At 39.5% G+C, this 14,534-nt stretch overlaps 1 protein-coding gene across 1 annotated transcript; it reads right to left on the bottom strand.

Annotated features, from left to right (window-relative positions):
• Positions 1-2,255: 2,255 nt before the first annotated feature.
• Positions 2,256-12,638, bottom strand: CUNH8orf89 (chromosome unknown C8orf89 homolog). The gene is made up of 4 exons (XM_036263633.1): positions 12,476-12,638; positions 10,766-10,919; positions 7,614-7,669; positions 2,256-2,407 (listed from the first exon to the last, which is right to left on the bottom strand). The coding sequence occupies exons 1-4, from the start codon at positions 12,636-12,638 to the stop codon at positions 2,256-2,258; spliced, it is 525 nt and encodes a 174-aa protein (XP_036119526.1).
• Between the last annotated feature and the right edge of the window lie 1,896 nt (positions 12,639-14,534).

The following is a 14,534-nucleotide window of genomic DNA, read 5'->3' on the forward strand; positions in this document are numbered from 1 at the left end:
AGAAGTCATCAAATTTTTTGTTTGAGAGGAACTTTTCTCCTGTTTCCCATTTCTTAAATCATTGACCACACTTGGAATGGGTGACTAGAAGATAAAAAAGGTACAGTTAATATCTAAATCATTCTCAATCAAAATTCAGATGTCCACACAAAAATCTCCATGTGAGTTTGTGTAGTTATTCCGCAAGGACATAAAGCATTGTGATAATGCCTGCAAGCACGTACATATAGATAAATAGTGTATCTTATACATTAATATAAAGCATGCAAGAACATTAAATATGTTCATTCTCCTATATCTGTGATGCTTGCTTTTTTCCTTCTGTTTTTTGTCTTCTTCCTATTTCCTCCCAGCCCTTATGGATCTGGGCTCTCTTCTCTCTCTGCATTTTTAGCAAGAACACTCGGCCTTTGCGATGCATATGTTTTTCCAAGTTCTAACTCTACTCAAGGATCTTTTTCTGGAACTACACACCTGCTCTCTTCTACCTGCCTGGCATCTCTGGATGGATGTCCTGGTGGCACCTTAAACCGAATATACTCAAAGTTGCATTCATCCTGTTAGTCTTCAAAACTAGCCTCTCCTCCTGAGACTCTTATGTCTAAAATTAGAAATGAGCTGATTTTGATTCTTTGTTTTGATACCCTGAGTCCAACCAGTTGATCTTGGGTACATTGCCTTGATGTCCTGTTTCTCCCTTTCTACTAAGAGAATTTTCATAAACACCTGGTTTCCCTACCCCATCTCCTTCCATTGCAGTCTAGTCTAGTAATTATACCTGGATGAATCTTCTTAAATCACAAAAGCAATAATCTACTTTCATTCTCAAAATCTCCCACTGAGAAAGCGAGGAATGAACTCATGCTTGGAGCTGAGGCTCCCTACCAGGTATCCTCCGTTCTTCGACCCTCTAGTCCTTCGACCCCGAGGTTGCAGAAATGAATAGTCCCTCAAAGCCAGCCCTGGCTTGCACATGTAACTTCCTTTGGCCCACACAATGGCTTTATACATTTCTAATTAGTTGCTAACATTTATGTATTAGAAGGCTTCGCATGAAAGTCTGGAGTCTGGCTTCTCATGAAAAGTTGGACTATCTGACAACTTTGGGCTACATTCCCAGGTGACAAAGGGCAGACGCTGGGTGGTAAGTGCCCCAGTTCACCACAGCCTTCATCTCATCGGTGTCACTGAACGTGGCACTGGCCCTGGTGCCTGTAGGCATGTGAGTGCTGCCGCTTGCCCTGCGCTAGCCAGCGTTCCGCCGGCGTGCGTCGCTCCCACGTGTGGGTGTGCCTCTGCGATGTACTCCGTCGTCTAGAGACGCCCTCTCCCTCCATCTTTCCTGCCTGCAAGGCCCACTGCGAACTCTGCATCTCCCATCAGCGCTCCACTGGACGCTATCGCCCTGTTCTTGACCCTCTGACACCCTGTGGTTCTGCAGTGGCCTGTATCCCCTGTCACTGGACCTCACATACTGGTGTCCTGGACTTCTCTTGGTTCCTCAGGGAGGTGAACCGACGAGCACTTCTCCCTGCCCCCCAGGCTTTCTAGAGGAGTGGTCCTCCTGGTCTGTACCTTCCCCTCCTCCCTCAGAGGAGGAGCGAGTCTTCCACCGCCTCCCCTTCGGGGACCTGCCTGTCTCCACAGTGGAGAAGCCCTGTTCTACCCGCCACAAAGGCCCTGCCTCGGCAGGTGGCCCAAGCTGGTGGGCACCCCCCGGGTTTGTGCCCTGGCCCGATTCTGAAGTCCATTGTCAGGATTCAAGTCAGGATTTCCTTCCAGGTCTTATCAGCAAACAGAGCTAATGATTTGATCTTCATCTGCTTGAATGCTTATCTCACTGTTTCACACTCAGGCAGGGACAAAGAGGGTTTAATCCAGAGCTTTCGAACCCCAATAAGAGGAGCTCACTTTGTCGCAAATCTTCCACAGCTCCCGGCGAAGGTCATTGTACAGAGAGGCACTCAAAACATTTCTCAGGTTGCGTCAGAAACGTAATCAAAGTGCATAAAACTCATGCAATACAATTTTTTCTTATTGCTTCTGTCTGCATAAACCATAACTTCAATGTCTCTTTGCAAAGTTAACAAAACACAAACTATTCTCAATGTAACATAAAATATTTATTTCCTATTTACATTTCCATTGTTACATATATCATTGCATATCATATCACATATCAAAAAGGAAGGGAAAGAGAAAGAGAGGAAGAAGGTAGAAGCCTTAACCGGCGCGAAGGAAGTGTCGCGCGTGCGTCACCAGCAGTCTCGCAGCTCTTGCTTCTTACCCTTCCTGGACTTCCTGGCCGTCTCCTGACGCATGGTGTCGCACTCCAGCATGGCCATTTTGGAAAGTCTCTGTAAGTACTGAGATGGGGCTCCAGCGAGGGGATCGCTGAAGCCAGAACCTGTCAGGAAAAGAGATCAGCTGCGAACATTCGAATCATCCCACGTCAACAATAATCTCTAAAATACAGTGCAAGTAAAATGTCTGTTTCCCAAAGGCCCATCAGGCCTACGAGTTCTTTGAAGTAGAAACGTCACTACTTACTGTCTAAAGTGACTGTGATGTCATCTCAAAATACATTTCACTAAAGAAGCCTGTGATGCTTGCATTTCATTATATAAAACTAAATCTGTGTCTGTCACATGGGGTGGCTGTGGAATTTACTTTCTCTAAACAATTAGAAAAATGTATTCTCTAGAAAAATGTATATAAATAATTAGCTCATTTAATACTTTAGATGCTTCTCAAGTTATTTTCTCCAAACAAAACCATTCTTCATGAATACTAAATGAAGTAACATAATAAAGTGAAATGAGTCCTCCTCTCGCTGAACAGCATTGGCCAAGCCTGTTACTGCTGGTGGTATAATAGTAGGTTAACGCTTACTGAGTGATCTCGATCTGTCAATTACTCTTCGCCTATTTCATCCACAAAACACTGAAATAGGTGACTAGTACTGTCTTGGATTACAGATTTTAAAAAGATTTACTGAGACTTAAATTCTTGCCCAATGGCAAATACCTAGCAACTGTTAGTGGCAGGATTGGAACCTAGATCCATCAAATTTAAAGTTTCCATATAATCATGACATAATGCCCTAAATATGTAAATATGTATAAATACTTCTACTTAGAAACACACACGTGTTTGAAAATAATATATGAATCCATCTTGCTTGAAAATACTATTGTTTGACTTCAGTTTCAAGAGTCACAAAAGCTGTCTGCAGGTCTCCAAGGTGGCTGGTTTTTTGTCTGCTCTGTTTTCATGTGTGTGCAACACGAGTGAGAAGCTCAGAGGGCAGAGGCCAAGAACGTGACCAGCAGGCCTGTTCTCAGCACTGCAGGGGGCCTGATCGCGGACAGACCCTCTGGCTACACATTAACTAGACTCTAGGTATTAAGCAATGTTAAAAAAAAAAAAAAAAAAAGCCCTGGCCAGTTTGGCTCAGCGGTTAGAGCGTCGGCCTGCGGTCCTGAGAGACCCGGGTTCGGTTCCCGCTAAGGGCACGTACCTCGGTTGCAGTTTGTCCCCGGCCCTGGTTGGTCATGCAGGTGGCAGCCACTCGATGTGTCCCTTCATGTCAATGTTTCTCTCTCTCTCTCCCTTCCTCTCTCTCCCTCCCACTCTGTCTGTACAAAAAATGGAAAAATATCCTCGGGTGAGGATAAAAAAAAAAACTTCAAGGAGCCCTGGCCGATTTTGCTCGGTGGTTAGAGCATCAGCCTTCGGACCAAAGAATCGGGTTCGATTCTGGTCAAGGGCACATACCTGGGTTGCGAGTTTAATTCTTGGTCCCTGTCAGGGTCATGCAGGAGGCAACCAATCAGTCTCTCTCTCACATCGATGTTTCTCTCGCTCTCTTTTGCCCGCCCTCCCTTCTACTCTTCATAAAAATCAATGGAAAAATATCCTCAGGTGAGGATTAACAAAACAAAACAAAAACAGAAAACACTTCAAATAATTGTTATCTTACAGACCAATAAAATTAAGTTAAAGTTGTTAACAATAAATGTAAAAATTCTCAAATATTTAAAAATTTATATACACATTCTAAATTATGTATCAATCAAAAAAGAAATCATAATAAACATTTAAGTAGATAGTAAAAGACATTATAAAATGTATATGGTGAAGCAAAAGAGAAATATTAGGGCATAATCCTCTATAATTCAGGGTATAATTTTTTAAAATTCCTGTTAGAAAAGAAGACTGAAAATTCATAAGCTAGGTACAAAATATATATTAGGAAAAGAATAAACCCAAAGAACATGGGAGAAAAAAACCTAATACAGTAAAGAGGAGAAATCGGTGAAGTAGAAAACAAACTTACAATAAGAAATCTTTTTAAAAGACCGTTCTCCACTGAACAGACTATGACAAAGGAAAGCTTCGGGTGAGCTCAGCCAAGAAGGCCCGGCAGGAGGGACAAGGACCATTAGGAGCAGAGGAACAGAAATACAGATGGCGCACAGACTAAACTTTAGGCCAATAAATTTGAAAACTTAGACAAAATGGAAAAAATTTTAAAATATATAACTTACCAAGACTGATCGAAGAATTAGAATGCTTTAAGAGTCCTAAAATTAAAATGATTGAATCAACATTAAAAGACTCCTCCAAAGAAAACAAGTGACCCAAATAATTTACCTGCAAGGCTCTGGGTCACCTTAGGAGTGGTCAGAGAGATTTCAGTTTCTTCTGGCTGCAGTCATTTTAATCCGGCCACGGCTGGGTGGTGGCCAAGGCCTGAGGTGCCTTTGTAGTGTGTGGCCCTTCAGGAGTTTTAACCGAGAGCCTGGTGTTCACTAAGGGCTCTCCTGGGTAGGCCTGAACCTCCCGACTCTGTCTCCCCAGCAAATGCTAAGATTCTGAAACTTTTGCTCAGTTCTTTTACCTTCAAGAAGCTGTTTCCTGCTTGGGGTCCTGAAATGTGACCCCGACAAATATCTGGGGAAAAACTGCTCACAGAATTTGGGGCTCACTTCTCTGCCATTATTTCTCCAGTACCTCAAGTTCTCAAGTCCTGTTGGAAATGAGTGCTCTTGACACCGTAAAGCAGTTGCTTTTTAATATTTTTATAAAAATAACAAATATATTATATATTACCATTATTTACTTATTATAAAGTATATTTTATTGTATTTGTTATCATGAGCTCTTATGCTAACTCTTGGTGGTAATGTCGGCAGAGCCAGAGGTGTGAGTTCTACAGGCCCCTTGTTTATGAGGAGTAACTACTAAAGTAGATGACAGTTGCCAAATGGTCCTTTAAAAACCTAAATCGGATCACAGTGAGATCATGCTTTTGTTAAAATTGCTCAGTGGCACCTCATGTCAATCAGCGTTAGATACGGGGTCCGTTCCAGGGCCCTGCCGGGTCAGATGCCACCTCTCCTACCTGATCCCCACACTCTGAGATGAGCCACACTCCACTCCTGATTTCTTCCAACAGGTCGGCACCAGCCCAAGAGAAGAGCTCCAAGAGAAGAGCTGTTTCCCAGGGGTTTCACTCCCTCCCCTCTGTCAGGTCTTGGCTCAGACGTTACCCGCTCTGTCAACCCTGTTCTGACGCCAGATCTCCGGTCTCCCTTCCCTGTTCGACTTTGTTTCTGCTTTCACCTTCCGACATGCTAGGGAATGGTCTTCTTCATTATACTGAATGTTGGTCGGCGTATTCTCTCACTGCAGTGTAAGCTCACAAGGGCAGGGACCTTCCTTCTGTCGAGGGATGTGGCGGAGCCCGAGCACCTAGAACAAGGCCTGGCACACAGTAGATACTCAATGCCCATTCGGTGAATGAGCGAAGGAACTGCCCTCTTGCATGGCTGAAGGAAAATCAACAAATATTTACTGAGCACTCAACATGGTGCAGAAACTGGTGTAGCCCCTGCAGGCATCTGGCCCAAAAGAACCATAAACGTGGCCTGTTGGAAAATAGGCCGGCAAATGTTCATTCGGGCCAAGATGCAAAACAAATGCCTTTTGCTTAAATTAACATTTATGTTTTTATTTTATGCTGCCTGTTGAACACAGAAGTTGTTTATAATATATGGAAATTCAGAGAAAGGACATATTCATGGAGAAGTTCATGAACATTTAACCTCATGAACGTCCAGAGACTGAACTTGCAAAGCTCCTGACAAGCCAGTTCTAAGTGCTACCAACAATGTCGATAAAGGTCTCACTGAGTAATTTTGTGGGCTCTTTGGAGGTGCTCTATTAACTCTATTAGTTCATAAGTGCAAAATCGTGGAAGTGATGAACGTAACTCTGATTATCATAAAAATAAGTAAGGTTTAAGAAATCTTAAACTGGTAAAGAAATACTCGTTATACACAGGGAAAGGAGGACACACTAATAGTCTGAAGGACAAGTAGTAAATAACATGTAACTAATGTTGTACCTAATCCTGTGGCTCTCAGCTGGGAGTGAGTGTGTCGTCCTAATGACCTTTGGCAATATATGGACACCTTTCTGATGACCACACTCGGGGGTGCTAGTGGCACCTAGTGAGTAAAGGCCAGGGATGCTGCTAAACACCCTTCAGTGCACAGGACAGAGCCCCACAACAAAGAAATATCTGGTCCAAAATGTTAATACTGTCACTGTGGAAAAACCCTAGCTTACATAGTAATCGACCAAAGACAAGAAAGTGGAAAACTTTTGACTACATGGGTCAAGGATTTTCACCATTAACTTTGGGTAAAATTGCTTCAGGAAATGAGTAAGAATGTATTGGAGAACTTAAACATTAAATATATGCATGTCGCATGCCATATACGGTTCCCTTGATATAGGGCCCCAGGAATCGGTTAGACATGAAAGTTAGGGATGAGAGAGGAAGTCTAGATACCAGGGCTGCCAAGAAATTCTCTATAATGTTGTGGACATCATTAAAAGGGTAATTATCTGGCTCAACAGATTTTTTTAGTGTCTGTTTTTGAAAAACAAAATTCTGATTAAACAAATCAGAAATGTGGAGGTCAGAACACCTGATTTTTTTAGCTTCAAAGAACAAATTCATCTCCAAAATACACCCTGGTGCCATAAACCCTTAGTCACCAAGGACTTAGAAATAAGTCAATTTTAAGAGTAGTGGTTTGGAACCCAAACTGTTGGCACATAGGTAAGTTTTTGTAGTTGGATATTGTAGATAGACAGGATTCCAGAAAAAAAAAAGTAATTAGAAGACCCTAAAGTCAAGTTAGGGGAAGATGGTGAAGGGTTCACTGCCAAGCTAAGGAGTTCATGCTTTAGTCTGTGCGTAACGGGGAGGCATTGTTTTTGAAGGAGGGAGTGATATGATCATAGGCCAAGGCTTTAGGCTTTGGTGAAGTGTTGAAGGATTTCCAAGCCAGGCTTCTTTGCATGCAACTGCAAGGCCCACATGGAGATGAGGAGGGGGGACCCCAGGGTCCTGAGATAACAAAGGTACATTCTACCTTGAATGCAATATCTACTACATTTATAAAAGAAAGCTTCAAAGAAGCATTAACAAAACAAAGACAATTAAATCGGTGGAAAGAAAGGAAGTTTAAAAAGGAAGGTAAGTATTCAGCTGCCCAATGAGACCTGTGGGCGGAGACAAAGACGAACCCCCTTACCTTTTGCTCTCTCCTGAAGCGGTACCACAGTGCAGGGCTCCTTAGTCTTCTTTATCCTAAAATTATACATTATCATAAAATCACTTCTCTATAAATCCAGGGTACAATAATTTTTCAAAATGCAATAAGAGACTAGGAGCATGCTTTGGTGAAACTCACTTGTTGAAGGACAGCACATGGAAATTAAATAAACATTAAAGACGCAAAACTCCTTCTATCATAGCTAATGTAATCAGAAGCAGATATGAACCAACTTAATATCTTGCTTTTTGCTAATAAATTTTACCAGTGGATGAGTGGTATGTCTAACTTTTCCCATCTTCATCTCAATTTATTTTTACCTTAACTCCCACTAATCACGGTTCAAGGAATGCTGAGAGGTAGGGAATCAAGATTAGATTAATGGGGTACCTGGCTATGCAGCTAACCAATTCACTAATTTGTACACTTTTTACCTATTCATCACTACAATCTGAATTCTGACATAATTAACTTTTGTTCCTTCTGGAATACACCTAAATAATAAGTAGGTTACTAGAGGAAACACATGATTGAATCTGCTGTGGATGAAATGGTCTATAAGAATTCAAAATTTCTTGTATCTACATTAAACTTTAGCAGTCAGCCAGAACTTTTAAATATTCTTCACCTCCAAGATTACTATTATCAGCTATATTACCAGAGTGTGCCTTGAGTCACTGGAAATTTTTGATTAGCATTAAAGAAATTTTTTAAAAAATTAGTTTTATTGGCATTTTAAAATCAAATATTTACATATTGAGGAAGGAAGAAAGAAGGTAAAAGATGAATACTTCCCCGCTTTGCCAAGACTGTTCTTTCCCAGGGCGCTGGGCAATGCGCAGAGGAGAATAAAACACTTGGAGACAACTCGACATGTCCTCACCAGAATGGCTAAAATAAAGACACTCATTTCAAAGACAGGCAGGAGAGCTAACATATATGCTGGCCACTCACTTATCAGCGCTGTGGCATTGGCCCCACCTTTTCACTTTGTAGATGGAGAACACTTGTTGTAAAACAATTATAATGGATTCAGATTACCCTTCATTGACCTAAGTAAATTCACACTCAAGGTGATGTGAAATGTTGATGAATCATCTCAAAAACAGCCAAATTTCAAATAAAAATAAAGAAATAAACGGAAATAGAGTGAAAACGGGAGGAAGCAACATAAGACTGAAAATTTGGAGGCAGACCAGGCTAACCCAGGGGGTGCTCTCTGGGCCTCCAGTCTTTAAGGGGATCCCGCGCTCTGAACGAAGGGTAAGAAGGCTGGTCTGGAGAGTCCATGGCCACAGCAGCCCTCCGCACGACTGCCCTGCTCCCCACCAAGGGCTGTGACCCGGGACGTGAAGGAGCAAGCCGAGTCCCAGCAGGACAGCTATCTTGGTGATGGAAACACACCGTCCTTGGGTAGGTTTGAGGTTCAGGTTTCCAGTGGGCCCTCTTCTTCCTACAACCTGGCCATCCTGTCTCTGATTCTCACCATAGACTCTACTAGCAACTCACTCTCCTCCACCACCTCTGATTCTGCCTTATTGCACTGTAATCTCACTTCAGAAAAAGCAATTTTGCTTGGTATATTTTTAGAGCTTGGCAATCCACCCTCCGCTAAGATTTAAAATGAAGGGGAAAACTTTATGTGAGCTATTGCTCACTGCAGTGTTATTTACAAAAGTGAAAAAGTCAAGGTAACCTAGTGCAATGATAGGAAGTTTTAAATAAACTATGTTACTAAACACAATTAAACCATGGACCCATCAATAAAATATAATGTGGACAGTAACTGAAGATTATGTAGTGAGATAACTACGTGTGTGTGTGTGTGTGTGTGTGTGTGTGTGTAAAAGGCAGAATAAAACATTGTAAATACACTAAAATCACAACTAAAATTAAAATACATGAAAATGGCCCTGGCTGGTTTGGCTCAGCGGTTAGAGCATTGGCCCGTGGACCAGAGAGTTCTGGGTTTGGTTCCCGCTAAGGGCATGTACCTCGGTTGCAGTTTGTCCCCGGCCCTGGTTGGAGTCATGTGGGTGGCAACCAGTCCATGTGTCTCTCTCACATAGATGTTTCTCTCTGTCTCTTCCCCCCTCTCTATCTGAAGATAAATGCAAAAATGTCCTCAGGTGAGGATAAATTAAACAAACAAACAAACAAACAACATGAAAATGAAGAAGGCTAGAAGAGAACACCCAACAATAAAAATGGATATGTTAGGGTGGGTAAATTTTTTTTCCAAATTTTCTGCAGAGCTCTTGTTTATTTTCACAATTTAGCTATAGACTAACCATAACTTTTCATTTTTAGTATGTTCTGGTTTTCTATTTATATTACCAGGATTTATTTCAAGTACTTAGCAAGAATGATACTAGTAGAAAACTCAAGAAGTAGACTCTGAAATTCGAACACTTGTGCGCTATGGACAACTGGATGCCTTCAAAGCTCATTACATGAAAATATAAATTCTTCTCTAAAGAGAGCTACAGATCAGACTGCTATCAGTGCTTAGTCTTTTTTGTTTTTTGTTTTTTTAGGCTGGCCATTCAATAAATAAATAAACCAAAGCAGAAACCAAATAGAATAGAAGATTGCCTTACTCACTAATATACACATCCCTTTGAAGAAAGGGGTTTTCTTTTCATGGTATGTCAGTCTGATTTACAGTTGGAAAGATATTTATAATAATGTTTTTAAGTGCCAGGATTCTGGCAGACAGACTCCTTTCTGACAGTCCATGCAGGGTCTTCGCAGGCTGACGTCTCATTCAGACCCTCCCTTCTCACCACTTCCAACCAGAAGTGAAGCCCCAGGCTCTGCACGCAGGCTAAAGAAAACTGCTAATATTGCAGACTTCATTTATTCTTATTGCTAAAAATTCCGATATTCTCATGAGCAATCTACACGAGGGCAATAAAAGTTTTTAAAAGAAAGTCCTTATATCCTTTCTGGCAATGTCACTTGTCAAGCTGAATAAAATCACTCACTCAGACTTACAAAATTAAGTCCTTTATGGAAAAAACTTAGTAAGCAAGAAAGAATTGGATTTACGGGCCAGAAAGACCTCTGCAAGCACAAGTATTACTACAAATGAATATTCAACACCAGAGAGCGAAGTAGACGGGATCTACCTGACCGGAGGCATCTGGGCGTCAGCGCACCGCCGCCTGCTAGGAACCTGTGGTGGAGATGAACTCACACTCTTTGGGCAACTTTGCAGTCCTGGCAAATACGGCATTTTGACATGTTCTCTGAGCTCTTCTAGACCAAATGCTCTGGTGTATTCTAATTAAAAATAATATTGTAACCATTTTCATTATTTCTTCATTAAATGCATATAACTTTTCTTACACATTAAAACGCATAATAAAATACACTAAATCAGTCATTAAGTAAAGAAAATTAAGCTAGTATAGTTTACTTAGCATCTTTTCCAAGAGCAGAGCAGACCTGGAATTCCTAGTACAGGGACTGCAGGGAAGGGTGACTAGGGGCTGCTGAAGATTGGACAAGGAAGGGGGCAGCTTCACAGATCCCCAGTCTCCACTGTCCTCTGCCTTCAGGAGTTTCTGTAACTACAATTCTCAGAACATTAGGTACATTCACATTGAAAAGACTTGAAAAGCACCTTTGGGTCTTTTGTTACCTGCCAGTTTACATCTTTCGACTTTCCTTCCTGCTTTTATGTAAAAAATCAAGATGCGTAAATCTATGATCATCTGAGCTAGCAATGAGATAAACTAATTCTCTTTTCAGGCATTGATTTTAATTATCTCTCTGCAAAATTCCAAATCTATAAACAACAACATTGAAGCACCAAGATTTCTTCTTCTACTGACCTCACATATCATTGGACAAAGAGATTATTAAGTTATTGAAAAAATTTTTTTTCAAAATGAAAGCCATAAAAGGAAAAAACATTAAAAGATTAAAGGTCTGGGTGATCATTAAACTAAACATAGAGTTGTTTTTAAAGCTTTCTCGAATTAAGCAAGTCTAGCCCAGCAACAAAAAAAAGATATTTAATGGGACTGGAATTATATTAAATACTCAAAATGCTATTCTGTAACCTTTAATATTATTTCTTTCTTTCTTACAAAAAAAAAAAGTTTCTCTTAATCAAAAAAATATAGATTCTCTTTTCAGCAATTAAATTTGGGGGTATGGGTCAGATGAACTGGTTTCTGAGTACCTTTAGTGGGAATCTGATGGAAACGCTGAAAACTATAGCAACACCTTCAAAAGCAGGTGTGATGAAATGGTGAGGGAGTTCGGATTTGGCTATTTCAAGAATTACAATTCTGTCAATAAAGCTAACAACAGAATTCAGAATAAATAAAAAAATATGATTATACTTTGAAATTAAGGAGGGAAAGCTATGAATATACTCATTTCCGTGTCGAAAGTTTTCAAACTAATCTTTATTGAGCTACTATAGGATATAAAATACTTCCTACGGGAAAGGGAGACACATTCTGGTTAGAATTATTTATACAAAAAGGTGTTGTAATTTGGATTGCTTAAAATACAATAACCAACTTGAGGTATTTAAAAACAAACACTATTTATGAAAAGCAGTATGATCTAACAGAGAGAGCACTCTGCACTGATACTGAGAAGTGCTTCTTTACATTTGTTTCTACCATGAGTTACAGAATTACATTAAGTAAATTAATTTTATTTTGCTTCCATTTTTCTTTTCTGTAAGCTTAAGATGACATTCCTACTTAAATGTTACTAAAATTATAAAATGTCTCTTATTGCTTTAAAAATATACATGTAAATTCAAATTCAATATTTCTATATTTTCTTGAGTAAAAGAAGAGTAAAATTGAAGTTACCGTTCCTCAATTTTTCTGTTTCTAAAACTGCTTTCCTCCAACTATTCTCAAAAAGAAAATAACTGTCAAAGGAATTTCTGGTGACATTCGAAGTCTCACATTTGATCTCAGGAGATAGCGTCGGCATTTTTACTTCTTTCAACAATTCTGGTGACAGTGACATGCTGATCCAGATTCAGGACACACACACACACACAAAGAAGATATTTCAGAAATAAACATTTGTTTCCATTTTTTTCCATTATACAGATTAAATACTAACATAAACTTAAATAAAAAGTTTACTTATATTATGTATGTAAATACATATTTTTGGTATTTTAAAGCAAGAAGCCTTTAAGAATATAGCTAAAATATATAGTCAGATTTTTGTTTCTTTTATGTATTTAATGAATTCTTTTAAGTTCCAGGTTATAGATATTTGACAATATAAAAACAATTTAAGTCCCACAGCAAGTTATCATGTACAAGACAAGAAAATGCTTAGGATTTTCTCAAAAATATTACCATTATACACCATGACCAAGAGGGATTTATCTCTGGGATGCAAGGATGGCTCAACATTAAAAAATCAGTTAATGTGATATATCACATACAGAATGAAGGATAAAAATAACCACATGACCATCTCAACCTCTACAGAAAAAAACATTCGATAAAATTCAGTACCCTTTTCATGATAAAAAAAAAAAAAAATACTTTCAACAAAATAGAGAGAAATTATCTCAACATCATAAAAGCTATATAGGCCCAGTCCGAGTAGCTCAGTTGGTTGAGCATCATCCCATGAACCAAAAGGTCACAGGTTCAATTCCTGGTCAGGGCACATGGAACTGCCATTGATCCCCAATAGGGAGTGTGCAGGAGGCAGCCAATCAATGTTTCCCTCTCACATTGATGTTTCTCTCTCTCTCTCAAATCAATAAAAACACGATGATGATGATGATAATAATAATAATAATAAATAAAAGCTATATATGAAAAGCCCACAGCTAGCATCATACTCAATGGTAAAACATTAAAGCTCCTCCTCTAGAATCAAGAACAAGGCAGTGATGCCCACTCTTGCCTCTTCTATTCAACATGGTACCGCAAGTCCTAGATAGAGAAATCAGGAAAGAAAATGGAATAAAATGCATCCAGATTGGATAGGAAGAAATTTAAAAGTGTTCCTGTTTATAGAGGACATGATCTTATATACATAGAATGCCCTAAGACTCCACCAAAAAAAAAGAAAAGAAAATGCTAATCCTGGCCAGTGTGACTCAGTTGGTTGAGCACTGTCCTGTGCACAGAAAGATCATGAGTTCGATTCCCGGTCAGGGCATGTACCCAGGTTTCGAGTCTGATCCCCAGTTAGGATGCATAGGGGAAGCAACCAATCGATGTTTCTCTTTCACATCAATGTTTCTTTCTCTCTCTCTCTCCTTCTCCTTTCCTCTCTTTAAAATCAATAAAAACATTTTTAAAAAATAACAAAAACAGAAGTTGCTGAATCACCACCATGTTAAAAAGAAAAATGTTAGAAATAATAAAGGAATTCAGTAAAGATGCAGGATGCAAAATTAACAAACAAAAATCACTTGTATCTCTATACATTAACATACTATCTGAAAAGGAAGTTAGGAAAACAATCCAACTTACAATAGCATCATTTTAATAAAATACTTAGGAATAAACTTAACTAAGGGCGTAAAAGACTTGTACACTGAAAAACTACAAAACACTGATGAAATTAAAGAAGAAACAAACAAATGGAAAGACATTCCATGTCCATGGATTGAAAAACTTAATATTGTCAAAATATCCATACTACTCAAAATGATCTACAGATTCACTGTGATCTTTACCAAAATACCTGTGCTATATTTTAAAGAAATAGTAAAAACAATTTAAAAATTCATATGGAACCACAAAGGACCCCAGACATCCAAAGCAATCTTGAGAAAGAAGATAAGATCAAAGCTGGAGACAATGCAACAGTACTCAGGCCGGAAACAAATCCACACATATACAGTCAACTGATCTTTGACAAGGGTGCCAAGAATACACAACAGGG

Source organism: Molossus molossus, unplaced genomic scaffold (genome assembly GCF_014108415.1).
Source record: "Molossus molossus isolate mMolMol1 unplaced genomic scaffold, mMolMol1.p scaffold_m16_p_16, whole genome shotgun sequence".
Lineage (NCBI taxonomy): Eukaryota > Metazoa > Chordata > Mammalia > Chiroptera > Molossidae > Molossus > Molossus molossus.

Excerpts from the sequence above, each read along its gene's own strand:
- CUNH8orf89 (XM_036263633.1), bottom strand. The coding sequence starts at position 12,638 with ATGTCACTGTCACCAGAATTGTTGAAAGAAGTAAAAATGCCGACGCTA. Across the intron at positions 10,920-12,475 it reads AACAGAAAAATTGAGGAACG|AATACACCAGAGCATTTGGT; the intron begins GTAACTTCAATT and ends ATTTTTAATTAG. Across the intron at positions 7,670-10,765 it reads GCCCAGATGCCTCCGGTCAG|GATAAAGAAGACTAAGGAGC; the intron begins GTAGATCCCGTC and ends GTATAATTTTAG.